The 27860-nt window shown below is 38.7% G+C and overlaps 1 protein-coding gene across 1 annotated transcript in view; it reads left to right on the top strand.

The window, feature by feature from the left end:
* Positions 1-27860, top strand: part of LOC120935721 (titin-like) — a 433372-nt gene that overhangs the window by 310499 nt on the left and 95013 nt on the right. Inside the window, exons 32-43 of the mRNA XM_040347780.1 lie at positions 3849-3965; positions 6476-6523; positions 8736-8780; positions 9732-9788; positions 10311-10358; positions 12046-12093; positions 13852-13890; positions 17104-17151; positions 19957-20004; positions 22175-22222; positions 22807-22851; positions 24724-24771. Of these exons, the coding sequence (XP_040203714.1) occupies positions 3849-3965; positions 6476-6523; positions 8736-8780; positions 9732-9788; positions 10311-10358; positions 12046-12093; positions 13852-13890; positions 17104-17151; positions 19957-20004; positions 22175-22222; positions 22807-22851; positions 24724-24771 (639 nt within the window). The remainder of the gene's footprint in view (positions 1-3848; positions 3966-6475; positions 6524-8735; positions 8781-9731; positions 9789-10310; positions 10359-12045; positions 12094-13851; positions 13891-17103; positions 17152-19956; positions 20005-22174; positions 22223-22806; positions 22852-24723; positions 24772-27860) is intronic.

The raw sequence follows: 27860 nt of genomic DNA, 5'->3' as shown, positions 1-27860 counted from the left end.
AGTAAAAACAAAAAATAGAGTTGGGCCACCAAAATGGATAGTTTTGTTCTTTATAGCATTTTTTTTTTTAATTGGGATGGCTGGGGAGAATTTGTGTAGGAGAACCGGGGTCCTATACCAATTTTGTAGCAATTTTCCTGTATAGCAACATTAAGAGACCCCTTGTGGGTATATTCATCAATACGAGCCCAGTCTTCCTCACTCAAGGAAATCTGAAGGTCAGACTCCCAGGCAGTCCGAGCTGAGTCTGGATAACTGGGAACATCATCTATAAGAATATTGTATATAATAGAGATCAAGTGTCTCAGCGGAGAGGTCTGCATGCATAAGGATTCGTAGGGCGTCAGGTGCCGCGACCAAGTCTCCAATGTCGGCTGGGAGGAGAAAAAGTGCCGCAGCTGTCTGTAAGACCAGAAGGGGAAAGAGTTGGACGGAGCGTCAGACACCAGGTTTTCATAGGGGCAAGGGGACCCGCGAGAAAAAAACTGATGCGCTAGAACCTGGTCATGCAGCCAGTCTCGTCTCAAGAACGAGGACGATAGGCTTGGTGTAAATTCAGGGTTACATCTTAATGGGGTTAAAGGCCCCGGCACCGATGAGAATGATGGATTTTTGGTCACTCGCCCAAAGGCCCTAAGAGAAGGATAGAGAAGGGGATGTATCCTGGTTTCCGGGGGCCAATGTCGAGGCGATATCCAAGGGAGCGAACCAAGGGGGGACTGAGTGAATTACTTTTCCAACCCTTTCTAGTCTCATGAATGTTCCAGTCCACAATTCGCATAAGGTGGCTTGCCAGTAGACATGTGCACAGAAAAAAAAATCGTTTTTTTTGTTCTGTTTCGTATCGTTCCGTAGATTCGTTCCTGTTCGTTTTTCGTAAGTCGCCCGTTTTCCTGTTCGTTCCCGTTCGTTTTTCGTACAACGCGATTTTTTCGTATATTGGTTACCGTTTTATTTTCGTACATGCGGGATGGTTCGTTATTCTGTTTAATTCATGTTCGTTACTTGTTAGACAATAATTTTCGTGAATTTTCATCATTTTGTACTTTCGTAAATATATTGTGGGATTCGCGGCACTTTCAACACGCGGCTCATCCATATTAACTATTGTTAAGCCCCATACACTTGGTCAGACTTTTTTAACAACAAACATAAAAACGATCGTTTTACCGAACGTTCGTTCGTTTTTAAACTCCATCAGAAAACCATTTTTGGGTTCCAGGTTCAAAAGTCTGGCCAACTGATCTCCCTTCAGACGAAAATCCACAGAAAAGTACTGTACTCAGCACAAAAGAGAAGCTGCTTCACTAACTAACTACACTCCCTGCCCATTCAAAAAAATGATAATTACATCTTATAACAAAAGATTTGCATTCTGTATTTTGAAACCAAATTACGAACAGAAAAAAGGAATTCAGAATACAGAATACAAATCTTTTGTTATAAGATGTCATATGAACATACAAACAGAAAAAGGATTCAAACAAAATACAGAACGAAAATCTTTGATGTCATATGAACATACGACTGAAAATCAAAATACGAACAGAACAAGGATTTAAACAAAATACAGAATGCAAGACTTTTTGTCATTTTCGTTCTTTTGCCGTTTTCGTTTTGTCGTATTTTCGTCGGATCGTTCGTTCGTATTTGCGGTTGTTCGTTATGCGGCTCATTCGTAATCCCGGCGTTTTCGTATTTTGGTGCTTTAATTTTTCCGTATGTACACATTATTCTGCGGGTACGAAAATGAACATTTTCGTACGAAAATAACATTCGTACGAACGGGAATGCACATATCTACTTGCCAGGTAGTATTGGAAGAGGTCTGGAAGACCAATGCCACCTTTAGCATTCAGGCGGGTGAGCCGCGAGTATTTGATACAGGGCGGCAAATTCTTCCAGATGAACGATGAACAGGCTTTTCTGTATGTCACAAAGAAGGAGGGAGGCAAGCTTATCGGGATGCATTGTATAAGGTACAGTAAGCGCGGTAGGACTATCATCTTCAGGAGGGCCGAGCAGCCAAACCAGGGGACATTAAGGGCCCCCCAGTCCTTTAAATCCTGCTGGGCTTTTTTCAGGGCGATTCGAAAATTTTCACTATAAAGGTGAGCCATATCCGCTGTAATTTGAATGCCTAGATACGTGATAGCTTTCTTACTCCAAAGGAATGGAAAAGAACTCTGACAACAGTCCACGTCACACTTCGGAAGTTAGGCCCCGTACACACGGCCGAGGAACTCGACGTGCCAAACACATCGAGTTCCTCGGCCAGTTCAGTCCTGGAGCCGCCGAGGACCTCGGCGGGCCGAGTTCTCCCATAGAACAACGAGGAAATAGAGAACATGTTCTCTATTTCCTCGCCGAGGTCCTCGTCGGCTTCCTCAGCCGAAAGTGTACACACGGCCGGGTTTCTCGGCAGGATTCAGCCAGAAACTCGGTCGGAAGCTGAATTCTGCCGAGGAAACTGGTCGTGTGTACGGGGCCTGACACTTTCAAAGCATGAGATTTTAAATAGTTAATCTTAAAATGGGATAGGATCCCAAAGTTCTCTATATCTTTTAAAAAATTTGGTAAGGAAACCCTTTGTAACGTCAAGGAAAGGAGAACATCATCAGCGAAAGCTGCCACTTTATATTCTCTACCTCCTACCATCAAACCCCTAATATCGGGGTTGCATCGCAATTTATTAAAGAGGGGTTCCAAGGATAAGACAAAAATCAGGGGGGAGAGGGGGCAGCCCTGACGTGTACCATTGCTTATAAAGAAGGCGCTCGACAGGTGACCGTTAACCCGCACACTCGCACTAGGAGTAGAATACAGTGCTGAGATATGGGCCAGCATGCGAGTGTGAAGGCCAATTGTTTTTAAAACCTCTTGCATGTAGTCCCAGGCCACTCTGACGAACGCCTTCTCCGCTTCTAGGGATATGAAAAAGCCCCTGGTCTTATATATAGTGAGCCAATGGTGGAGATTCAAAGCTCTAATGGTGTTGTCCCTAGCCTCTCTTCCAGGGACAAACCCTACTTGGTCTTGGGAAACCAAGCCGGGCAAGAGCGGAGACAACCTGTTTGACAGTTTGATGTCCACATTGAGAAGTGATATCGGCCTATAATTCTAGACTTGCGTAGCGTCTTTGCCCTCTTTCGGTATGACCGTTATATGGGCCTCCAACCGACGACTCATTGGGACAGAGGGGGATGTTATGGTATTATTTTTAATAAAGAAAAGTTATATGACAGTATATTCACAGTCCCATAGGGACTGACAAATATTGAATGCTCTTAAAGACTTTTTTTTTCTTTGCCACATTAAAGATATACAGGCTGTACCTTACTTCCTTCCATGGGCTAACAACGCTGCCAATACTGTAGGGAAATGGTAATCAGTGTTGTCAGCTTTATGTTTGTAGTCTGCAGCTGGTCTACAAGACAACAGGGCAATATTCTTATCTTTCTAATGTCAGTGGTCATGGGCGGTGTAGTCCTATGGCTGCTTGCACATGAAAGTAAATACAGTTAATGTGCTCTAGGCAAAAGCAATAATTTGAAGGCACTTCACATATAACAGTTGTCTCAAACTGGAGGCCGTCCAGCTGTTGCAGAACTACAATTCCCATGAGGCATTGCAAGGCTGACAGTTGCAAGCATGACTCCCATAGGCAGAGGCATGATGAGACTTGTAGTTCCGCAACAGCAGGAGGGCCGCCAGTTTGAGACCCCTGACATATAAGTAAACAATGTTGGAGGAAAATAGTGTGTAGTTAAGATAACATAGCTACGTAGGTAAATCATTAAAAAGGGTTTACCTATTTTAATTTAAAGTACATATTTTTCTTAATTCAGCAGAGACAAGTGCTCTATTCAGGATATTGGCTGCCCTGCAGGACTTTCAGGAAGGAATTGCCCGACTAGGAGGGGACCTTAATCTTTCTTTATACCCACTATACAACATTACTGTAGGTAAGTAAATATGGTATGCTTCTGACTTTGACATGTATAATATTGATATACACTGATCAAGCATAACTTTAGGATCACGGACTGGTAAAGTGAATAACATTGATTATCTTGTTATAACTGCATCTGCAAGTCAGGGGTATATATTAGACAGCAAGTAAACATGTTGTTCGTGAAGCTGATGTGTTGAAAGCAGAACACAAAATGGGCATTACAGTTTCCTGTGTATGGGGCTGTGCAGCCACAGACTGTTCAGGGTGCCCATGCTGACCCGTATCCACAGCCATCAGTGCCTACAATGAGCACATGATCCTCAGAACTGGATCACAGAGCAATGGAACAAGGTAGCCTGGTCTGAAGACTTATTTTTTAAATCACGTGAATGGGCGAGCATGTGTGCATTGCTTGCCTGGGGAAGAGAGCACCAGGATGCAGTATAGGAAGAATTCAAGCTGGGGGAGACAGTGTGATACTTTGAGCAATGTTCACCTGGAAAACCTTGGGTCTGGCCATTCATGTGGATGTTATTTTGATGCATACCACCTATCTAAATTATTATTGCTGACTAAGTACACCCCTTCATGAAAATGGTATTCTCTGTTAGAAGTGACCTTTTTCAGAAGCATGTGCCCTTCTACACTGCCAAGAACGGTTTGAGAAACACAACAATGAGTCATCCAGATCTCAATCCATCGAGCATGTGTGGGATATACTCATAAAACAATCCGATCCATGGAGGCCATACCTCGCAACTATCAGGACATGAAGGATACACTACAGATGTTTTGGTCTGTTTAATGCCTGATATAATTAAAATACCTTCAGGAATCTAGTGGCATTCATGCCGCAATGGACCAGGGTATTTTTGGCAGAAAAAAGGGGGACTTACTCAATATTAGGTGGGTCATCATATTGTTTGGACCAATCGATATTGCTTCACAAAAGGTTAGTGCAATCATTAATAGGGTAATTATTCTCTTATTTTAAGGCCTTTCAACACATTGCAGTTTAGGATAGGGGAGACAGGCAAACGCTTGACACACACACACACACACACACACACACACATTTCATCATCCATATGCATCCTGGTTTTGCAGAAAAAAGGGGTAAGAGACTTAGTTGTCTATTTTCACGGATTCACTGTCATGTCAATGCCTCATTTATTCTATTTATAATAGAAGTTAGGCCCCTTTCACACTTGTATGACTTGGCATGCGACTTGGGACTGCAAAGTCACATGACAAGTTGTACCCCATGATTTCCAATAGGTATGATTCATATCTGTGTGACTTCAAAGTAGTCCCTGCACTTTTATGTAAATTGAGGTCCATAGACCTCACGATTACACAGGTATTGCTTCAAGTTGCATCAAATTAGTGGCAAAAATGCGTCAAAGTCGTAGCAAACAATCATGGCAAAATCACGCGACTTTCAGGTCGCACAAATGTGAAAGATGCCTTAGGCTCCATTCACACTTGTGCGACTTGTCATGCCACTTTGAACATAAAAGTTGCATGACAAGTCGTTCCCCATGTTTTCCAATGATACTCATTCATATATGCATGACTTAAAGTTTCAGCAACTTCAAAGTAGTTAATGCACTACTTGAGGGCCATAGAATTCAATGTTAACCATCAGAAGTTGCATGAAAGTCGTACCTTATTGTTATACAATGCAACTTGTGTGCAACAGTTGTCCATTATAACTGGTCAAAGCCAAAGTCGTATCCAAGTTGCACCTATCCAAAGTTGCCTCAAAGTTACACTACAAAGTCGGCGCAACTTTGTGGTCGAACAAGTGTGAATGGAGCCTAAACACCAGGAAAATGGCCAACTGTTAAATGTCACTCATACAAGGAGTCTTGGCCAATGTTCTTGACTGAGCTATTGGGCTTCTACAGTAGAGGTATAGCTTCTGGTTGTTCAGTCTGCCAAAGGTGCCTGAATTACAAAAATGACTGCACAGAATGAAAAATTATTTTAAAGGTAAATATACTTACTGTATATGCAACTCAGCCGTGTTTTCTAAAAGTTTCCCTGGAAGTCAGTTTTTACATAAACATGTACTTTGTTGTGCTAGGCAAAGTAACAGTGAGGCATTACTTTTTGTTCAACCCAAGATGTATTAAAACCACAATTGCAGCCATCAGTGCACAATCTTAGAGGAAAAAGCTAATTATGTACCTCACAAAGTTGCAAAAGCCATTCAGCTGCACCATCAAAATAAAGTAATACTTTTTTTTTTACTTAGATGAGATCTAAAGTAGCACAGTTTTTAGTACGGAAGTGATCTATTATAAGTAAAAAGGTAACATTGTAAAAAATAAAGATATCTTAAATAGGAAGATATTAAAAGGGGCAAGCAAGGACATAAGATAATTAAACGTTTGCATACTTTATACGTACATTCAACTATCTATAGGTTAATTCTACATACTTTTACATGAAATGTGTAATATACAAAATGTAATTACTATCTAGAATGCCATTAACCCATGTTTTCATTGTTAGAAACTCCAGTGACAGAACATAAAGTGGAGCCTGCTGAATCAAAAAAAGGTAACAATGTTATAAAATGTGCCATTTTCTAAATTCTATGGAGAAAACAAGGAATTGGTAAAATTGGTTTATAATAACGTTTGTTTGGGTGGTTTGGTAATTAATGGTGATGCTACTTTTGATGAGTGAAACAATCTGAAAACTGTTGTAATTAGATGTTTATAAATGTGTTAAGTTCATAGCTAGACATGTTTAATTATATTTAATATTGTAAAACTGAACATTCAGAATAATGATCATGTTCACAAAGAATACTGTATTTTCTATGTAGCAGAGCACTGTAAAAACAGTGCTTCTGCATTGTGTGTACATAGAAAGTACCATGATATATATTGCAATGTTATGGGACTTCTTGTGAGTCTGAAGGCTAAACTCAGAACTGTATCAACAGTTCACTTCTATATCTATTGCTGGCTGATTACACATGTGACTTGTTGCAGAAGAGCTGCCTGTGGGGGTTAGATCAGTTTTCTTTGTCCTGAACCAGGTTTCTTAGAATAAATAAGAAATGTTAAAAAAGGTTAATGAAACAAAGGCAAACAGTGCCACCCACAGCCACCTCCCCTCCCCTCCCCCAGGTGGTCGGATCATCAGGAGCACAGGAGCACTTACCCCTATCTATGGCGGCAATGGGCAGTGGCTTATCCTTCCTCTGCTCTCCTCCTCGGCATCACGGGCATCACCGGCAACTTTCCCTTCCCCTGCTTTCCTCCGCAGGCATCATGGCAGCTTCTGTCTCATCTTTCCGCCTCAGTAGCCAATTGGAACGCTTCTCCTTTCAGCTAATTGGGAAATGGGTCTCTGACCCGCTTCCTGATTGGCCGGGAGGAGAATCAGTGTCAAAATAACAATAATTCATTCGCTATTGGCACACAACTGGGTGGGCTCAGAGTTCAGTGCTCTGCACCCCAAGCCCACCCTTTTTGAGGGGGCTGGACCCATGTGGACAGGCCGCTACTGGTACAACCTGAGATCTTTAACCCTCTGTTAAGACATCTAGTTTTCAAATGATAATGAAGATCTGCCGGTACAGTACAGACAGGGTTGATTATGATAAACATAACTCCTTAGCACCATTATAATGGTACATAGAAGGGGAAAAACGTTTTGGGAAAAAAATAAAAATAAAAAGGTAAGCAGCAACTTTTTTTTTCTATGTGAATAGGAACGTTTAACAAATATAAAGTAGGTGGTATCCCAATGTGGCAGCAAAAGTGGAAACACACTTTTATCACTTTACCTCTGGAAGATTTACCCCCCTTCATAACCGGGTCATTTTTTTCTATACGGCACTGCATTAACTTAACTGACAACTGTGAGGTCATCCAACATTGTATATAAATTAAATTTATGGCATTTTTTTCCTACAAATAGAGCTTTATTTTGGTGGTATTTGATCACCTCTGCGGTTTTTATTATTTGCGCTATAAACAAAAAAATACTTTCTAAAACCAATACATTTTTGTATTTATTTTTTAATCCTAATAAGTGTATATTGATTGGTTTGATCAAAAAATATAGCGTCTACAAACTATGGTATATATGGTATATATTCTGGGATTTTTTTTTATTCTAGTAATGGCGGTGATCAGATTGTGGCAGACAACCTGACACAAACTGGGAACCAGTGACACTAATACGGTGATCAGTGCTAAAAATATGCACTTAAACATACAGGGCAATCAAAGGGTTGATTGTGTGCCTAACCAGTGTTTGTGTGTGTGTGTTTTTAGGTGCTTTTACGCTCCCTACCCGGAGATGCAGAATCACATATAGATACATGATTCTGCATGGAGTGGTTGCCCTGTAGCAGTAAAGATTCTATAGGGTGGTTGGCAAGCTGATAATGTGCTCATAAATAAACCAATTAGGACTGATTACACTGTACTGAATATTATAGTGGATTTCCTAAAGTAGTTAAGAATATTCATTCAATAAACTGGGCAACAATTGACTTTGATTATCCAGACATTTTCAAATAAAATAAATAAACAGGAATTTGATTTTCACTTGATTGGATAACTCAGATAAGTCTTCACACTATTTATTGAGTGACAATTTGCAACCCCTTTAGTGAATTGGCCTCTACCTCTGTTCAGAGCTGTCTAATAAATAAGGATAAGATGATTTTCACCACCATTTACTGCATTAACAAATAGAAAAATAAGATATAAGATTCCTCTACTGATATTTCAAATTTTATTTTCTGTAGCTCCACCTAAGAAGCCCAAAAAAGAAAAAGCTGAACCAAGGAAAGGTTAGTTAAAGGCAAACTACAGAGTATTGTGAGTTTGTGTGTTTGTATGTATGTATTCTTGAATCTTGAATATGTAGTGTTTTGAAAAACAGAGCTTTGCTTCTTATTTCTGTTGTTTGTTACACTTTTTCCAACATTATTTGTCCCCACAAATTGGAATCAGTTTGCTTAAAGAGGAACTGCAGTCTGCTCACATAATTTGAAATAAATACATACTTGCCATCCTGAAGCTTCCCTCCAACCACTTTGCATATTATTTTATATATACTGTGATTCTGTACTTGCCAAATATGCTGAAGAAATATCCCTCCACTGAGTCTGACTGCAATCATTTTGATTGAAGCTGCTGCCTGTTCACTTCCTGGATTTATACAGACACACAGTGGCACACCTCCAGCTCTGCAGCTCTCATTGACCATCTTATGACTTATTCCCCTCCCTTACTCCCAAATGCTCATGATAGTGCATGATGTCATAAGCCTAGGCTTTTTACCAGACAAGAAACTGGAAGTAGGCTGTATAAGGTATTTACTAGCAGAAAAAATATGTTTTTGCATCCAAAGTTAAAACAACAATTCGTCATTTCTGTTGCAACTTCCCGTTTAGTAGAAATCTTACTCCTATAATTTCCCCCTACCCCCACCGCTGTAATCTTCCAGTGTTTTAGGCGTTAATAAAGCTATGGAACCTGTGACAGGCACTCTTTTTGCCCAACTATCCCATTCTTAGAAGATAAGATATTCTATTCTTGTATGAATGAAAAGCTACCATTTTTTGCTGTTCAACACTGTGCTACTTTAGCCTCAGTTGTGCGATCATGCAACACTCTATGCAAATGACATTTATATCATTTGTTTTCACATAAACAGAGCTTTTTATTTTGGTGGTATTTGATCACTACAGGGCTTTTGTGTAGTTTGATAGTACACAATTTTATTCTTTTTATTCTAGAAGTACCAGAGAAAAAAATCAAAAAGGAGCCCAAAGAGCCAGTAAAGCCAAAGAAAGGTATTTTTTTAAACCATTTGTTCAGAGAAATAATTTTGTAAAAGTAACATACCATTTTTAAAAGACACAAATAAGGAGTTCCTAAATGTTAGTTCTCTGCAGATTGTATGTTTAATATCCAGTAAATACCCCTGAAAAATATTGGATTTAAAAAAAAAAAAGAAAAAAAATTATAAAGACTGCGTGTAAACCTTCCCACCCCCCAATTCTCCAAGCTATTTTACTACAGTATCTACATGACATTCAGTAAAGCTGAGTACACACTATTAGTTAGTGTTAGTAGATTGCTTTTTTTTATTATTTCACCGCCTTTGACCGATGGTAGAGCTGAACTTGAACCTCATCCATACTTAACATTTTACAGTCATCCTTCACAACCTTGAAATGCTATTATAATTCTTTCTTTAATCTCAAGTGATTCTTGCTGACAAATGTTTTATTTCTTTCCTTTAACTTTATGTTTTGCATTATTCCCATTTGTATAGGGACTGTATTAATAACTAAATATGTATGCATTTTTAGAGGCACCTGCAAAACAACTTGAAACGCAACCAGCAGACAAAAAGAAAGGTAATCTTATTAGTTATTTTATTTATGTTTTAATGTTTTGCTTAAAGTGGTATTAAGCCCAAAAACATTGTTTTATACTGCAGCTTACTGATTCGTAGATGTAATAGCAGCATTTGTTTTCCTTTTTAGGCTTTCTTTCCTTTATTTTCACCTGGTGATCCAGCCAATGAGTCTGTTGTTTTTTTAACAGAACAAGCTATGCTGCATATTTAGCAGTAACAGTGTTGAGACAAACCATTTAACACTGACATAGGTGCCAAAAAAATATTTTTATTTATGTAAAACCTTTATCCTCAAAGGAACAAAAAAAAAAAAACGGTTGCTGCAACTGCCTAAAAAGTGTTGACTGGAGTTTAGATTAAATTTGTTAGTGTATCTAAATCTGCTGGTGCATCTAGTTCTCCCTTCCCCCCAGAATAACAATGCTGCTGTCCAGAGGTGCCCATGTGCTCTTTCATCCAGAGTGGAGCCACTCTAATGCAGGAGATATGTTAATGGTTTGAATACTACTTTAATAGTACCGCCATAGCTATGTTAGCTTTTAAAAAATCGGACTCTGATGTTATATAAAGCACAGTATGAAGAGTGCAAAATAAATCTGTGCACATGGTATTTGGTACAGTGTGTGTGAGGCCCCGTACACACGACCAGTTTCCTCGGCAGAATTCAGCTTCCGACCGAGTTTCTGGCTGAATTGTGTACACTTTCGGCCGAGGAAGCCGACGAGGACCTCGGCAAGGAAATAGAGAACATGTTCTCTATTTCCTCGTTGTTCTATGGGAGCTCTCGGCCGGCCGAGGTCCTCGGCGGCTTCAGGGCTGAACTGACCGAGGAACTCGATGTGTTTGGCACGTCGAGTTCCTCGGCCGTGTGTACAGGGCCTGAGTATTTGTAATATATGTATACATGTTATTTGCCAGGGGAAACAGTAAAAATACAGTATATGTATGTAAACTTTGTATTTTTCTATTATCCCATAATATCAATTTAAATTGGATGCAATGCGGTTAATTTACTAAAGGCAAATAGACACTTTGCAAAGAACATTGCAATTTGCAAGGAAATCTTAACTAGAGCTTGGTTAATGAGGTTATAACTCTGCTAAATTCCATCATCCAATCATGTGCAGGCAGAAATAGTTTTTATTTTCCTTGCACCTGATTGGGTATTCTTTGCAAAGTGTAAGTTAACCACATTCATTAAGCTCTTGTGAAAATTCCACTTACAAAGAGCAACGTCCCTTGCTAAGTAACCAGCCTATATGCACTTAGTAAATCAACCCAATTGCCTCACAAGTAGTTGAGTTTTTAGTTTTAAAGTAAAAAAATTGTTGGGTAATGAGCCTAAATATGGTTGTGCCCTTGATAATTATGCCAAGAGCCAGCGCAATTAGGAAATCTGTTTTTAATGATATTTCAGTATTTCTGTTAACAGATATCTACCCAAAGTACAGTAATGATGAAGTTTAGATAAACAAAAACTAACTTGAAAGTTATTTGATTTGCTTAGCTTACTGGTTTGTAGAGTGATTACATTAGACTGTACACTAAAGGACTATACAGTAGTTTTGCATGCATGGTGTATTAAGTGTAGCCGTTTACCACAAATTTGCATAACATTTAGCTTATTAACACCTATTTGTGAAATCTTGTTCTAACCTAATTAACACAATCTTTAATTTTTTTAGAGTTAGCCATGAAAAAATCTGTAAAGGAGCCTGTAGAGGCAAGGAAAGGTAATAATGTTTAACGCTTTACACATTTTTTCTGCATTTAGCAAATCTTTAAGGTATTAATTGGTAAAATTAAGTTTTGTGTCCTTAATGAAATTATGGGACTTTTTAATGGATCTTAATGACTTCTAATATCCTTAGGTTTTGCAGTAGAGGACATTTACTGTTTTCTTTAAATTTAAATAGATTGTTATATCATATTTATTAATATTGTATATACTTATACTATTTATTAAAAAAATAATATTTTAAACACCAATTGGCAACTTATTTCAATATAAAAACAAGAAAGCACATCAATATGACTGTGACAGAGGTGTCCCAAAGCCATCTGGAGGTGGTATGGAGATGCTCAGAGCTCAGGGGCTGGTGCATTCAGGGAGAAACCAGATGGAGCCAGACGCAATGTTCGTAGCGAGCATGAAATGTGGAAGGAGCCACCAAGAGAGTTAGGCAGGAAAGTGACGTCAACGAGAGAACGAGACTGTGGCAGAAAGTGGAGATGATGCATTTCCAAGCATGCTTTTTCCTCAAAACTTTGTTTCTTCATGAAGAAGTGGATGCTTGGAAGCGCATCACCTCCCCTTCTTGCGACACTTCTGTTTGCTCGCTGACTTCACTTTCAGCCTGGCTCTCTTGGCCGCTCCATTCTTTTTACGAATTGTCAGGAGCAATCACGGTAGTACACAAAGGGCCTAATCCTCAAAAACCCGGCGCAACGTAACTTTTTCCATTTAAGTTACACCGCTGCAAAATCTCTAACTAAGTGCCCGATCCACAAAGCACTTACCTAGAAATTTTGAGCGGTGTAACTTAAATCGGGCCGGCGCAAGGCGTTCCTCTTCTCCAGGGGTCGATTCCCATTTAAATGAGGCGCGCTCCCGCGCCGGCCGTACTGTGCATGCTCGTGATGTCATTTTCCCGACGTGCATAGCGCGAAATTACGTTACGTCGGCCTTTGTGGATTGCGACGGGACAATAAAGTTGCTTCTAACTTTGACAATAAAATGTAGAAGCTTATTGGTTACTATGCACAGCTGCAACAGATTCTGTGTGTACCAGATTTAGAAAATGTGACCAAGGATAGGCATAAATCTCTTTCTCTGTAGTTTTCACTAAGAGACCTTGCTGTTCTTAACTAGATATCACAACATACCTAAAAATGTACTGTACTGATTTGGTGTCCTTTTATGCCCCACCCCCTGCAATGTCCTTGGTCATGTAACGTCGCAGATCAACATGACATACTGTATGCTGCTCAACATTCTTATGTTTTTTTTGTCTCCTGTGGTGCAATTTTTGTGAGCACCTCAAATAATTGTTTCATTATGTAGGGCACTAATAGGATTTTGCACCAGCCACCCATTAAAGCAGGAGATGTGTATGTTGCATTTGTGATCCCTAGGCCAATATAAAATCATAGTTTTAGTCAAGCCAGCTAATAATCTTTGCTTATGGGGCTTATGTACAAAAAGACCTGGTAGAATGGTGCAAAGTAATTTTACAACCCATTACAATGATGCACACATTTAGAGGTATTTATTAAAAGGCTATGAAGAACTGAAATTTCTACAAAAAAATTACCTTTTCAAAATAATTAAAATATTAAAGCCAAACTCACATTCTCCAGGTAAAATGACACTGTTAGCTTTATAAATATAAGTTGTATTTTTGCAGCCTTGTCATAAATACCTCAGAAATATAAACTTATATTAAACATAGATATGTAATGTATGACCACTGACTGCTTAACTTTTTCAGAGAAGAAGCCTACAAAGGAACCTACAGAAATCAAAAAAGGTAAAAGGGTTAATGCTTGTGCCTAACTTCTTTACTAATAGCACCTTTGACATTTTCCTCTGCCTAAACTGGCCTGACAGTTTTTGAGTGTGTATTTGTGTATTTTTGGATTATGTCAGAGACATAAAGCAGAAATATTACAGAGACACTGTGCACATCATGTAAGCCTTTATAAGAACCTACAAACTAGGCACCTTTTGTCTGATAAAAAAAATTGCAGTTGCTTATTTCAGAGACTCAAAGCAGAAATATTACATAGACATTCTACACAGCATGTAAGCCTTTACAGTAATCCACATTTAAAGAGGGTGAAATAAGGCATTTCATTAAACAAAAGATAAAAAATTGCTTTTTACTTTTGTTAGAGACACAAGCAATATTACATAGACAAGCTGTACATCATATAAGTCTTTTTAGTAGGCCACATTTAAACATAGCAAGTTTTTTTACAGAAACCAAAATGCATTGGGTTATGTCAAAGACACAAAGCCAAAATATTATCGAGGGATACTGCACATCATGTATTTAGAAAAAAAGAGAAGAAAAACTCTCAAGGGCTTTTGCGCATCTAAAAAGATTGTATACTCTTAAGTAAGGTTTTAAATAAGTTTTATTATCAAGTATCAAAAATGGATTTTACATAAAAAAGGGAGATAAGGTTGAAATGATGCATCCAATTACATTCAGGGGAAACATTAAGAGCTCTGGTGTACACGATTATATTACATGATGTTCACATATATACATATCACAATGACCATATATGGTTAACCATTTGGCTGCCATATACGGATCCATTGATACTTGATAATAAAACTTATTTAAAACCTTACTTAAGAGTATACAATCTTTTTAGCTGCGCAAAAGCCCTTGGGAGTTTTTCTTCTCTTTTTTCTAAAAACACAATTGGGATAGCAGCAACAGTTTAGACACTAGAAGGTGGGTACCCTATTTTTGTTAACTGCACATCACGTAAGCCTTTTTTGGGCCACATTTGAAGAAGGAGAGATGAGTTTTTTTTTCCAGAAATAAACATTACAGTGTGTTCTGTGGCATTTTTTTATCCAGAAATATGAATTACAGAGACACAAAGCAGAAATACTGTTGAGTCAGTAATGAATCATCTAGAGCAGTGGTCATCAACCCTGCCCTCAGGGCCCACTAACAGGCCAGGTTTGCAAGATAACTGAAATACATCACAGGTTATATCATTTGCTGCTCAGTGATTGCAGTATTCAAGTCTGTGTCTCCCCAAGGTAATACATAAAATCTGTCCTGTTAGTGGGCCCTGAGAACAGGGTTGATGACCACTGATCTAGAGTAGCACACATTTTGAGAGGCACACACAGTATGCAGCTTTTCATTGTATAAGCCCTAAGTGTATATACTGTATGTCACAAAATAAAGGAAAAAGTATTTCCGACACTGCATAGGCAGCATTTCAGCTGTTGTACTAAGCAGTACTTGAGGCAAAGCATTTAGTAATTAAAACCAAATATATTCAATAGGGAATATCTTACATCCTACTATATGAAGACATATTGTGCACACTGTAAAGGTAGTAATATTACTATTTCTGATGGGCTTTATTGTCAAAGCCACATCCATATTTAGAGTTGGAGCGACAAAATGTTAAACACATTTTTTAGAAGATTACAACAGAAGCAGCGATTCCTAAAAATAAATAAACTTATGCATACAGAAAAAAGTAGAATATATGTATATCTATACATATTGACCAATCTGCATAACAATAATATAAAAAGTATACAGTATATGTGTATTAGTAAAGACAAAAATCAAAATCAAAATACATGTATCCTGAAACAACATTCAATATTTCAGTGTGAGAGTTCCATAAAAACAAATAAAAGCTAGGGTACCTAAAAAACACCCAACAATGCACATCCTTGGATCATGTGTAAAATACCTATACTGTATGTGTATGTATATATATATATATATATATATATATATATATATATATATATATATATATATATATGGTAAAAATATAGGTTGCGCTAACTAAAAATTGTCAGCACAAAATGGCAAAAACAATGCTACCAAATGATGCACGTAAGTGTATAGAAACACAATGAAACAAATATAATAACCAAGTGAACAGTGAAAAAAAATTACTACATGAATATATCTGTTGATAAACACAATATACCAAATGAATTAAAAGACACAAATAGATTAAATTGAAGAAAACGTCTCTATTCAGTTCCTCCATATATTGAAATTCTCTCGCAATAAAGGCAGCCGGTCGGAGACACACAGGCAAACCCGTTACTGCTGGTTCCGTTCCGCCCTACGTTTCGCAATGAGATTGTGTCTTCCAAGGCCCCTGGAAGACGCAATCTTGTTGCGAAATGACGTAGGGCGGAATGGCGCTTTGACATCACCCCCCATCTCACCTACCTACCAGCAGGAACGGGTTCAATAAAAGTAACATCTTAAATATAAATTTTAGTATCTCTATACATATTGCTTCAGAGATGTGAGTGGGAGATGCTGGATCTGAAATTGTTTTAGTGGAGCAGAATGACTCTGGCTAAGCCACCCTCTAACACAGATGAGTCTTAAATACACCTCTGGTGAACAATAGAAGGTGCAAGAAGAATTAGAATACTACATAAAATGTATAGAAATCTACTTGTTTCATAAATATTCAAAGATAAGTAAGAGCTGTGCACTCTCCATTCAGGAGTTTGTACTCCACGAGTATTCTCCTTATTTATTCTCTTTTTTCTCCTTATACCTTTTGAAGTTTGTATTACTTACTGAGGTTTCATCAAGGAGAACTCTTGTCACAATCTGTTTTAATGACAACATTGTGACTGAGATATAAAAAATATTATTTTTATTGCTGGTTGTGTTCCTCCTGGAAATTTCACAGTTGCCACAGAGCGCAGTAAAAACTCACAAAGGTCCTAAATCTTACCCATTAAATCTTAAAAAAAAGTTGTTTATGTTTTTTTTTTTTTTTTAAGCTTGAATACAGCTTAATGGAGGTCTTATTATTTTTGAAATATGGGAGTTTTGCAGCAAATTTTTAGACGGATTTTTGCAGGAAATTGTTGAACATTTGATTTTGGTAGCACAGTATATTGATAAAAATAAAACTATGCTTTATGTTGTGTTGTGTACAGGACTTAGTGAATTTTTGTCTGTTTCATGCTTTTAAGACTATGTTCCTTCTTGCAGAAGCTGCAGTAAAAAAGCCTGAAAAGGAGGAACCCCCAAAAAAGAAAGGTATCTAACATGTGTTTACAGTATTTGGTATAATAGACACTTTTTTGTGGAAGTGCTGATATGAATTGTACTTTAGTAGCCTGGTAATGTCTGACGACAGGACTTCTTATTGTTTTATTGTACATATATAACTATTTCGGACAAGCCTGAATATATATTCCCTAAATCCTAACACTCCCCTGTCCTGAGGAAACAAAAATAAATTTTTAGCAACAACAGTTAGATTTATGCTGCCTGACTGGATTGTAATTACCCGATCTGACAATTAAATGTTATATAGTTGTTTTGGGTAGCACACATAAAAAAAAATATTAATCAGTACTTTGTCTAATTGCTCCCAAACCTAATCATAAACATAATTCCTTCATCACCTGTGTATATTTACACATCACTTTTACTTAAATGTCTGACTGTGATAAATCATATCCATTGTACTTTCCTTAAATATTAAGACAAAAATGGAACTAACATGGTTTCTGGTTTAGCAGATTTTACTGGGAAAATACCTGGAATGGAAACAAAGGAATATCATCCTAAGAAAATACTTAAAAGGCATTTCATAGCTTTTTCTTCATGATTGTCTTACATTTGTTTTTCATCCCCTAGAACAGGGGTCCCCAAACCCCAGGTTATGGACTGGTGCTGGTCCGCAGTCTATAGATGATTGGGCCACACAGCAGGATATGAGCGGTGACCACGGTCTGCACGGGGCTATCACAGAGCACTTTTCCCGCTAATGTCCTGCTGTGTAGCCATGTCCGTGTGTCCTCTCTCACCTCCATTGGCCACCTGGCCAACAATGTCATCCAATCAGCAGGGTAGGGGGCAGGAAGAGCTGTAGATTGGAATGGGGAGCTCCTCCAGCCCCCTGCCCTGCTGATAGGATGACATTGTTGGGTGGGCGGGGGAGCCAGGAGAGGACACACAGACTGATCACAGCCTCTGCTAAAGGTAGGAGTTCTGTACAGGGGGGCAGATATTATAATGGGGGAGTGCATGGCTTTTTTTCAGCCTCTGGCACTAACTCTGTGCTCACCACTATCTACTGCCCGTCTTCCCTGTGACAGCGCAGCTGAGCTAACCCAGTGGCTCTCCACAGTTCTCCCTGCTTTTGCACTCGGGGCAGAGAAAAATAATGCACAACATTCACATTGTTCATGTCAGTGAGTGATGCTCTCTTTTAAACTGCAGCACCTCCGTGGGAAAAGCACTTAGGAAACAATGTCCTGCCCTAAATTTTGCCGGTGCCACAACAGGAGAGCAGAATAGTTGAGGTGCAGTGCCAAGATAAGCACTGGTGGGTGGGGGTTGCAAAAGCAAGAATTTATGAAAAAGGAGTAAAAGGCAGAGGTGAAAGACTAACTTAATATTTATTTTAGCATAAAAGTAAATTCTTCTTCTCTGTTTATGCTGGGGTGCAGAGCTGAACTGCATGGTATAGGGGTGAACTGCAGGCAGGGTACAGGGTGAACTGCAAGAAGGGTATAGGGATGAATTGTGGGCAGGGATACAGGGGTGAACTGCGGGCAGGGCAGAGGGTGAACTGCGGGCATCTTACAGGGATGAACTGTGGGCAGGGGTGAACTGTGGACTGGGTACAGGTGTGAACTTCAAAAAAAAGCCAAGGAAAAATTCTTGAAAACATTCCAAGCTCTACTTACCAACCAGCCTGTGACTAAATAGATTAACCTGTCTAACAATATGTGTTTAAAAACAGAGGTTTAGTTGCACAAATTTGTAAGCTACAGGCAAGGCATCCTGTGATCTGTAGCTTTGCAGATCACAGGGTGTCTTGCCGGGGTCTGTAGCTCATGCATGTATTTGCAAAATACCCAAATTAAAATATAAACAAATTTTACCAAATGCTCTGAATAACAAGACAAAATCCATCCAAACTTTGGAAATTCAGACAGAAATTCAAATAGAGCATTAAAGCACAAGTGCAGTCAAAATAAAATATACAACAAATCAGCACAAGGGACATATCTTACACTTAAAGGGCCAAATTCACAAAAGGGATACGACGGCGTATCTGCTGATACGCCGTCGTATCCCTGTGTCTATCTAGGCGGCTGATTCATAGAATCAGTTACGCATAGATATCCCTAAGATCCGACAGGTGTAATAGTTTTACACTGTCGGATCTTCGGATGCAGTTCCGCGGCCGCCGCTGGGGGGAGTTCTCGTCGTAAACCAGCGTCGGGTATGCAAATTAGCACTTACGGAGATCCACGAAACTTTTTCCCTTCGTGAAGTCGCCGTAAGTGTTAGTTTGCCGTCGCAAAGATAGGGTACCTTTTACAAAGTGTAAAGTTAGTACACCATGTAAAAGTATACCCGTCTTTCCCTCGTCGCTGTCAATTTTCTTTTTAAATTTTTATTTTTCCCGCGCAACTCTTTTTTACCCATCACGATTCACAAAACCTTGGCACAACGTAACTTCGCGCAAAGCACATCGGGAAAATAGCGTCGGGAGCATGCGCAGTACGTCCGGCGCGGGAGCGCGCCTAATTTAAATGGGACTCACCCCATTTGAATTGGCCCGCCTTGCGCCGGACTGATTTAGGATACACCGCCGCAAATTTCCAGTAAGTGCTTTGTGGATCGGGCACCTACTTGGGCAATTTGCGGTGGTGTAACTTAAATCGTTTAAGTTACGTTGCGCCCGGGCTATGTGAATCTGGCCCATTATGTGGCTAAAATAACTGTCAAAACTTGCACATCTTCTATGAAACTTCTTACTGTATTATGCCAATTTCAAACAGCAAACAAACATTTTTGACTTGGTTCTATCTTCTGTTTTAGAGACACCAGAGGTAAAACCAATGAAAGAGCAAAAAGACCAAAAGAAAGGTATGTATGTTCCCCCTATATACCATTTAAATATGCAATGTATGGATGTAGAAAAAAAATGGATTTAATTATTTCTGTATTTTTAATATTGTAGAGGTAAAAGTATATCCCTGTGTCCCAGAGCATGGGGTGCAGGCTTATTCTGATGGCAATACAGAGGGCTTGTAAATGTAAAAAAAAAGGATTGCTACTCAAAAAAGTTCTGCTCCAAAAATTTCCAATGTTTTTTTTTTTTTAGGTTCAGGGTCTAACACATTGCAAGGAAAAATAAATATTACAATACAATATTTAAATGAAATCCATCTTAAAAGACTTACATGTATTCATTTTTCTAACAAAGAGGAAAGGGACTCACATGATCTAGATTAGGGTATACCCAAATGAACTTCTCAGTAGAGTGCATATCCTGAATCCTGCTATGAAAGCCAGAAGGAAATATTAGTGTACATCTGTGAGTACTCTTTCTTGTGACAAAGAATGGATTTACAATCAGCTGCCATAGGTGTTGTTTTTTTTTATTGATTATAGCATTGACTATAGCATTCAAAGGACAGGAATCATTATCTGTTTTTAGCATCATGTCCACCATTGTACACCAGCGCCTGGTTTAGTAGATTTTCAAATTCTTAGGAATAAATAATTATGTGGCACATGAAAAAGATATTAGATTTACCAAACAGCACAGTTTGAGATCTTGCCTGCAAGTGCGCCACTATAGGAATCCGCTACCTATAGTGGCACACATAGAAGAAGAGAAACCAAGAGCGTTGGCAGGGGACCCCAGGAGTGGAGGATTGGGGTTGCTCTGTGCATTTCTATTGCACAGGGCAGGTAAGTATTATATGTACATAACACGCTCGACTGCCAGTAGAATAAAAACCATCAGCTTTCAAAGGTTTTTAGAGATATAAGGGTTGAGAGGGGACGGAGATCTCCAGGATTTTCTCTAGGAGGGCATGAACCCTAGACCAAAAAGGAGTTATTACAGGACATTCACAAAATATGTGGTAATGGGTACCAACAGAGGAGCCACATCTCCAACAATGATTATACGGGGGTTTATTTACTAAAGGCAAATTCACTTTGCACTACAAGTGCACTTGGAAGTGCAGTCGCTGTATCTGAGGGGGACATGCAAGGAAAAAAAAAAAATAGCATTTTTGCTTGAATATGATTGGATGATAAAATCAGCAGAGCTTCCTCTCATTTCAGATCTTCCCCTCAGTTCTAAAGCGACTGCACTTCTAAGTGCACTTGTAGTACAAAGTGGATTTGCCTTTAGTAAATAAACCCTAAGGTGTCAGATTTCACGCTAAGAATTCAGGAGTTCTGTACCAAAACATAAGTATTTTATACGTGGTCTCTTTCTGATATCAATAAATTGTAATTATTCAATGGCTCCTGCAGACGACCCACGCGTGTCACTTTCAATAGGAATGGCTGCATTTTGACAACCACTCCTCCTGTGTAATACAAAGCAATTACCAGTAATAGTGACAGTGGCAGAAAAGGCAGAGAAGAGGAGCAGAACATAACAGATTTTGTGGAAGTTGTTCAATATGTATCTCTTTCATTCAAAATCCCCAATTAATTCAAGTCAAACTCCAGGCAGATAAATACCTGAATTTGATATAAGCCTTTGGCAATTCAAAGGAAGACACAGCAGAAAGACCCCATCACTTGCGCAGCATGTGTATGCATTAAAAACGACTCTGTTGGTAGACGGAGAGAGCAGAGTAAAAAAGAGATGAGCTTATTAGCCTGCAGCTTCCCCTTTTAAAGTCCATTCACAGGGTAGAAGAGAGACAAGACGTGTAAGTGTTACTTAACTGCAATAGGGCTGAGCTGTGGGGCAGAGCTGTGGCAGAGCAGATCTTAAGACTGTAATAACAGAAATGTACCGTATTTCATCAATTTATTCAGCTATTTGCCTGAAAATCGTCTTAAATATCTAATATGTCAAATTCACTTGTGTTTAAATATCTTTTTAGTTGATATATACAATTATAATTAAAGCATCACTAGCTATTTCAATTGTTATATGATAGATAGATGAGATGCTTAGTTATGGTCCTGCCTTAGCTGTAATATGAACAGAATAATTGCCAGCCAAACACATTTGGTTACTATGACAGTGAGTAATTACTTTGTCTACAATTTACTGTTCTAGAAGCAGCAGTGATAAAACATGGAAAAGAAGTAGCAGAACCTAAGAAAGGTAACTACTCTATTCTAGAAGTGACAAATTTGTATTTCTAAATATACAGTAAGAACTAACAATTATTCTTTCAATTAATCATCCTTCTGATTCTGTACATCACAATATTAATCCCCTGCAAATCTTATGTTACCTGATGTGTTTTATTTGTTTGTGTTTTTATTGCCCATATGCTAAAGTCAATGTTCTGGTATAAGTATTATTTCAATAAATATACCAAATAAAATATATCACATATATTATAATTCCAAAACTTTTAATAACGTGAGGTTTGTCTGAAATTATGATATTTTGGTAAAACTAGCAATATATTTTATGAAATGTTATATCTTATATTGCAAAATTATGTTATCTCTACTGTCTGTACATTTAGATGGTTTGCTTGATTAACATCTTTGTTAGCATGCCTTCAATATACTGGCATAATATTTTTTAGGCTGAACGTGTATATGACCTTGGAATAAATAGCTATAATTCTTTGTTTATTAAATTTTTGTAGTAATTGTTGTAGTTTACTAATGCTGCCTTTAGGAATGACAGCCATAAATAAATGATGTTTCAATGCTTTGTTAATTTATTTCTAGATACAGTCAAGAAACCAGAAAAAGAAGTCTCTGATCAAAAGACAGGTATTCCTTAGTTTAACACTTTTACTAAAACAGAAAAACTACAGCTAATTAATGCTGTGCAGAAAACGTATTTTCTGACTTTTTGTGAAGTCCAAAAAAAAAAAATGGCCAGCAGTGCCAAAGCAAACATTTAAACTTAGACGTGGAACATAAATATGATAATCCATATGTATGTATACAGTATGTTGTCCAATTCTACTAAGCTCAATAAAACAGTAGTATTTATGAAATGACATCATTGATAACTTTTACCGCTTCAGTTCAACCAAGAGTATTCACTGTATAGACCAGAGTGAGTTTTTCTAGTGTTGAAAACCTAGACTGTTTGTGGCTTTGCTGTCAATAAAGAGCACCTGAAGACAGCCTAAAAGTGGTTGTAATCCTCTGACATGAAAAATGAACATAACACATATTTCTATACTGTGTACTTGTCTCTATCCAAGGCAATGAGTGTTATTTCTCTCTGTTGACTTGTTCCTCTGCTATCAGGATGAGTCATTTCTGACATGTTTTCCTGACACCAAAAGATAAAAAGGTGATGGGGAGGGAGCTGTAGCACACGGCCTGTGATGTATATTCTCATCTGCATTATTCCTGTGTGCTGTGATGAGGGTGTGTGTCCTTTCTCTCCAATAAGGGCTCATAGCTCTTCTTACTGAGTTGTGCAGTGTATAACTTCAGTTGCTCGCTCCCTGCTTTGTGGGTTTTACAGGGCTGTACAGGACAACTCACTGCAGATAAACAGGTACATATAGGAGGTATATGTAGGAGGATATGTTTACTGTAACTTCAGTGTATAATCTAAGGCTAGTTACTTCCCTGGGTATATGTAAGGGCCCTTTCACATGTATGGACAAACGGTCCGTTTATTACAAGTCCGTTTATGAAAACCCTATTTTTCTTCCGTCTGGCGGAACGGATCGGATGAATACGGACACACGGTCCGTATTCATCCGATTCCTCATAGGGGAGAGCGGAGGAGAGACAGGGCGGTCTCTGCACAGTGTGCGGGGACCGTCCTGTCCGCCGACAGCTCAGCGGGGATTAACGGAGGAATGCCCGCTGAGCCAAACGGGCTAACGGAGTGGATCAATACGGATCCGCTCCGTGTAAAAGAGCCCTAAGGGTTCACAACCACTTTAAGGCCTTGTACACACGACCGAGTTTCTCGGCAAAAACCAGCAAGAAACTTGCTGGGAGATATTTTTTTGCCGAGGAAACCGGTCGTGTGTACATTTTCGTCGAGGAAACTGTCGAGAAACTCGACGAGCCAAAAAGAGAGCAAGTTCTCTATTTCCTTGACGGGAATGGAGTAATTTGGCTCGCTAAGTTTCTCGACGGCTTCACAAGGAACTCGACGAGCAAAACGATGTGTTTCGCCCGTCGTGTGTACAAGGCCTAAGCCTTACAGACCTTCAGAGCATTAGCTCAGGTCTTATAGACTTCTGGATCTTCTTGCTGACAAGCAGGTATACACGTATTAATAACTTAATAAGATGATTACAAAGAACTCAAAATGGCCTATATACAAATATATCTGAAAAGAACAATAAAAAGCAGCACTGTCATCATACATTTTGATATCTCTAGTATTTTTGCTGGAGTTTGTGAGCATGTGACAACATTGCCTTATGTTTTCCAGAATTACAAATTTAAAAGGACATTTTTCATAATCAACAGTACATACAGTTTTGTTACATTGAATGTCATCAGCTAGGGTTACAATGTAGCTCTGTATTTGAATTCTACATTTTATTGTTGAGTACATAGGAATTAAAAAAATATATAATTGTATTATCTTGATTAAATGAATGTAATACAATCATTGTTAAAAATGTGTAAACAATGTTATCTACAATATTTTTTTTTAAGAAATTCCAGTGAAAAAACACGACAAGCTGGTGTCTGAACCAAAAAAAGGTAAACTTAACAAAAGTATGCCTATAAAAAGACAGTTACAGTAAGATATGCAGTGCAGAAAACATCTTAATAAACAAATGATTAAAGTATATGTGGAACATTATACTAACATTAAGTGGAGACAAAAGAGCTTTGCAAAAAAAAAAAAAATCATGGTGTCAGAATGTATTACAATCATTATTAAAAATGTACAGTAGCTGAACAAATCAACAAAACATGGCTATCAAGAAACATAAAGATAAAACATAAGTTACATAGAGACATACAGTGTGGAATACAACTTAATAATAAAGGGTTAAAGTATACAGCATGCTGAGCATTATACAGAGATTAGAATAGGTACAGACAATAGGGCGTTATGTAAAAATCAGGCGGCCTCAGAATCCTCCTATTGATTTATGGGTAAGAAAGGCACATTTTTAAAACATGTTTTAATTAGAAGAAGATATTTAGTTAATGTTAACGCTGAGTTATTCCAATGCAAGTCTCCAGCATCCAATGCGGAAATGTTGTACCGTTATTATCGGCATATAACACGCACCGGCGTATAACACACACCCCAATTTAAGAGAGAAGTTTCAGGATTTTTTTTTTTAAATAAATCACTTAGAAGCAAAATAATGGTATCTGAGCAACAATGCAGCCTGATCTGTGCCCATCTGCAGCTTCAGTGCAGCCTGATCTGTGCCCATCTGCAGCATTGCTCCTCATTGCAGCCTGATTAGTGCCCATCTGCAGCCTATAAATTTACCAAAATGTCCTGCCTGTTCAGTGCCCATCTGCAGTCTCACCTTTCAGTGTCAGATCATCCCTGCTGTCTCCGAGGAAAGAGGGGGAGCGAGCGCCACTGAATTACATAGAGCCGTGATCTCCTTCCTGTGTACTCAGCGCTCCATCACTAACAGCCACGCCTCCTACCCCTGCTCATATGATAGACAGTACAGTGGTCCAATGCGGGGCCAAGAGGCGTGGCTGTGTGCCGGATACACAGGAAGGAGATCATGGCTCTATGCAATTCAGCGGCGCTCGCTACTCTTCTCTCAGACAGCAGGGATCGGCGTATAACACGCACACACGATTTCCCCCTGATTTTAAGGGGAAAATGTAGCTAAACACATATTGTAACCACGTATTTTGTTTTTCACAGAAAATAGAGCAAAAAATAATATACATAGTTACATAGTTGGTGAGGTTGAAAAAAGTCCATCCAGTTCAATCTGTGTGTCTGCATTTATGTTAATAGTACATTGTATACCCCTGTTGAGGGGTATACATTATATACCTATGTTGAGGTCGTTAAGGTACCCATCTAATCATTATTTTTTTAATTATTAATGCTCCCTGCTGATACCACTGCTTATGTAAGAGAATTCCACATCCTTACTGCTCTGACAGTAAAGAACCATCTACGCAGTTTAAGGTTAAACCACTTTTAAAATTTTAGTGATCGGCTACGTGTCTTTTTAAATTTCCTTTAACTAAAACATTTTTTACCTATACTAGGGTCACCAGTATGGTATTTTTAAATTGCAATCATATCCCCTCTCAAGCATCTCCTCTCCAGAGAGTTATAATAAGTTCAATGCTTGTAGTCTTTCCCCATAGCTAAGTTCCTCCAGTCCCTTAACCTCCTGGGCGGTGTTCCCGAGTCTGACTCGGGGTGAGATTTTTGGGCAAGGATCGGTAACCCCGAGTCAGACTCGGGCTCGCCTCGCTGGATGTACAGGGAGTTTTACTTACCTTGTCCCTGGATCCAGCGATGCCACCGCGCTGTGTGAGCGAGCAGGACCTCGCTCGATTCACACAGTGCCTCCGTGTGATGCCGATCTCCGTTCCCTGCGACGTTACGACGCACGGGGACGGAGAACGGCGCCAAATTCAAAAAAGTAAACAAACACTATACATACAGTATACTGTAATCTTATAGATTACAGTACTGTATGTAAAAAAAACACACCCCCCTTGTCCCTAGTGGTCTGTCCAGTGCCCTGCATGTCATTTTATATAATAAAAACGTTTCTTTCTCCCTGCAAACTGTAGATTGTTCATAGCAACCAAAAGTGTCCCTTTTATGTCAAAAATAGTTTTAGATCAGCTAAAAAACAGCGATAATAAATTATAATCACTTGCAGAATTGTGCGATAGCAATTTGTGGGGAAATTCGTCATAAAAAAAAAAAATAATGACAGCAACAATTCTGCAACTGAGCAAATTTCAGTGATTTTGATTTGATTACATTATTGAATAATTTTTATTATAATTATATTATTATTTGTTATAATTATTTATAATTATTTATTATATTATAATTTATAATTTTGTTTTTAAAAAAATGTCATACCCGGGATGCCTATTAGAAGCTTGTTTGGTCAGATTTAAGTGAGTTATTTCTAAAAATGACAGACCTACAATATAAAACGCCAAATTTCCTTGCAAATAATGGTACCGCTTTCAGCATGTTTTTTCTGAAAGAATCATACCGCCAGGGAGGTTAATTCGCATTGTTGCTCTTCTCTGCACCCTCTCCAGTTCCATAACATCACTCCTGAGGACTTGTAACCAGAACTGGATGGCATACCCTAGGTGCAGCCAGACCAGAGTCTTGTAGAGTGGGAAAATCATCGCTTAAAAAGTGAATCTCCTTTTTAATGCATGCCAATATTCTGTTGACTTTTTCTTGCAGAAGCTTGGCATTGCATGCCAATGTTGAATCTGTCATCTACTAGGACCCCCAGGTCGTTTTCCATCCTAGATTTCCCCAGAGGTTTTCCCCATAGCGAGTAAATTGCATTCATATTTTTGGCACCCAAATGCATTACTTTACATTTTTAAACATTAAACCCCATTTTCCATGTAGCTGCCCACCCCATTAACCTCCTTAGCGGTAATCCCAAGTGTGGCTCGAAGTGAATTTTCACTACCAAAAGCGGTAACCCCAAGCCACACTCAGGATCGCATTGCAGGATCCAGGCAAAGTTACCTTGTCCCCAGGATCCTGCAATGTCTCCCGCTGTGTGTTCAAGCTGTCTCCTCCTCCGCTCGAGCTCTGTTCCCTGTGAGCTTTGCGATGCATGGTGACGGGGCACAGC

The sequence above is a fragment of the Rana temporaria genome, chromosome 4 (assembly GCF_905171775.1).
Source record: "Rana temporaria chromosome 4, aRanTem1.1, whole genome shotgun sequence".
Lineage (NCBI taxonomy): Eukaryota > Metazoa > Chordata > Amphibia > Anura > Ranidae > Rana > Rana temporaria.
Note: the sequence above shows the minus strand (reverse complement) of the source record. Positions and strands in the feature narration are given on the sequence as shown.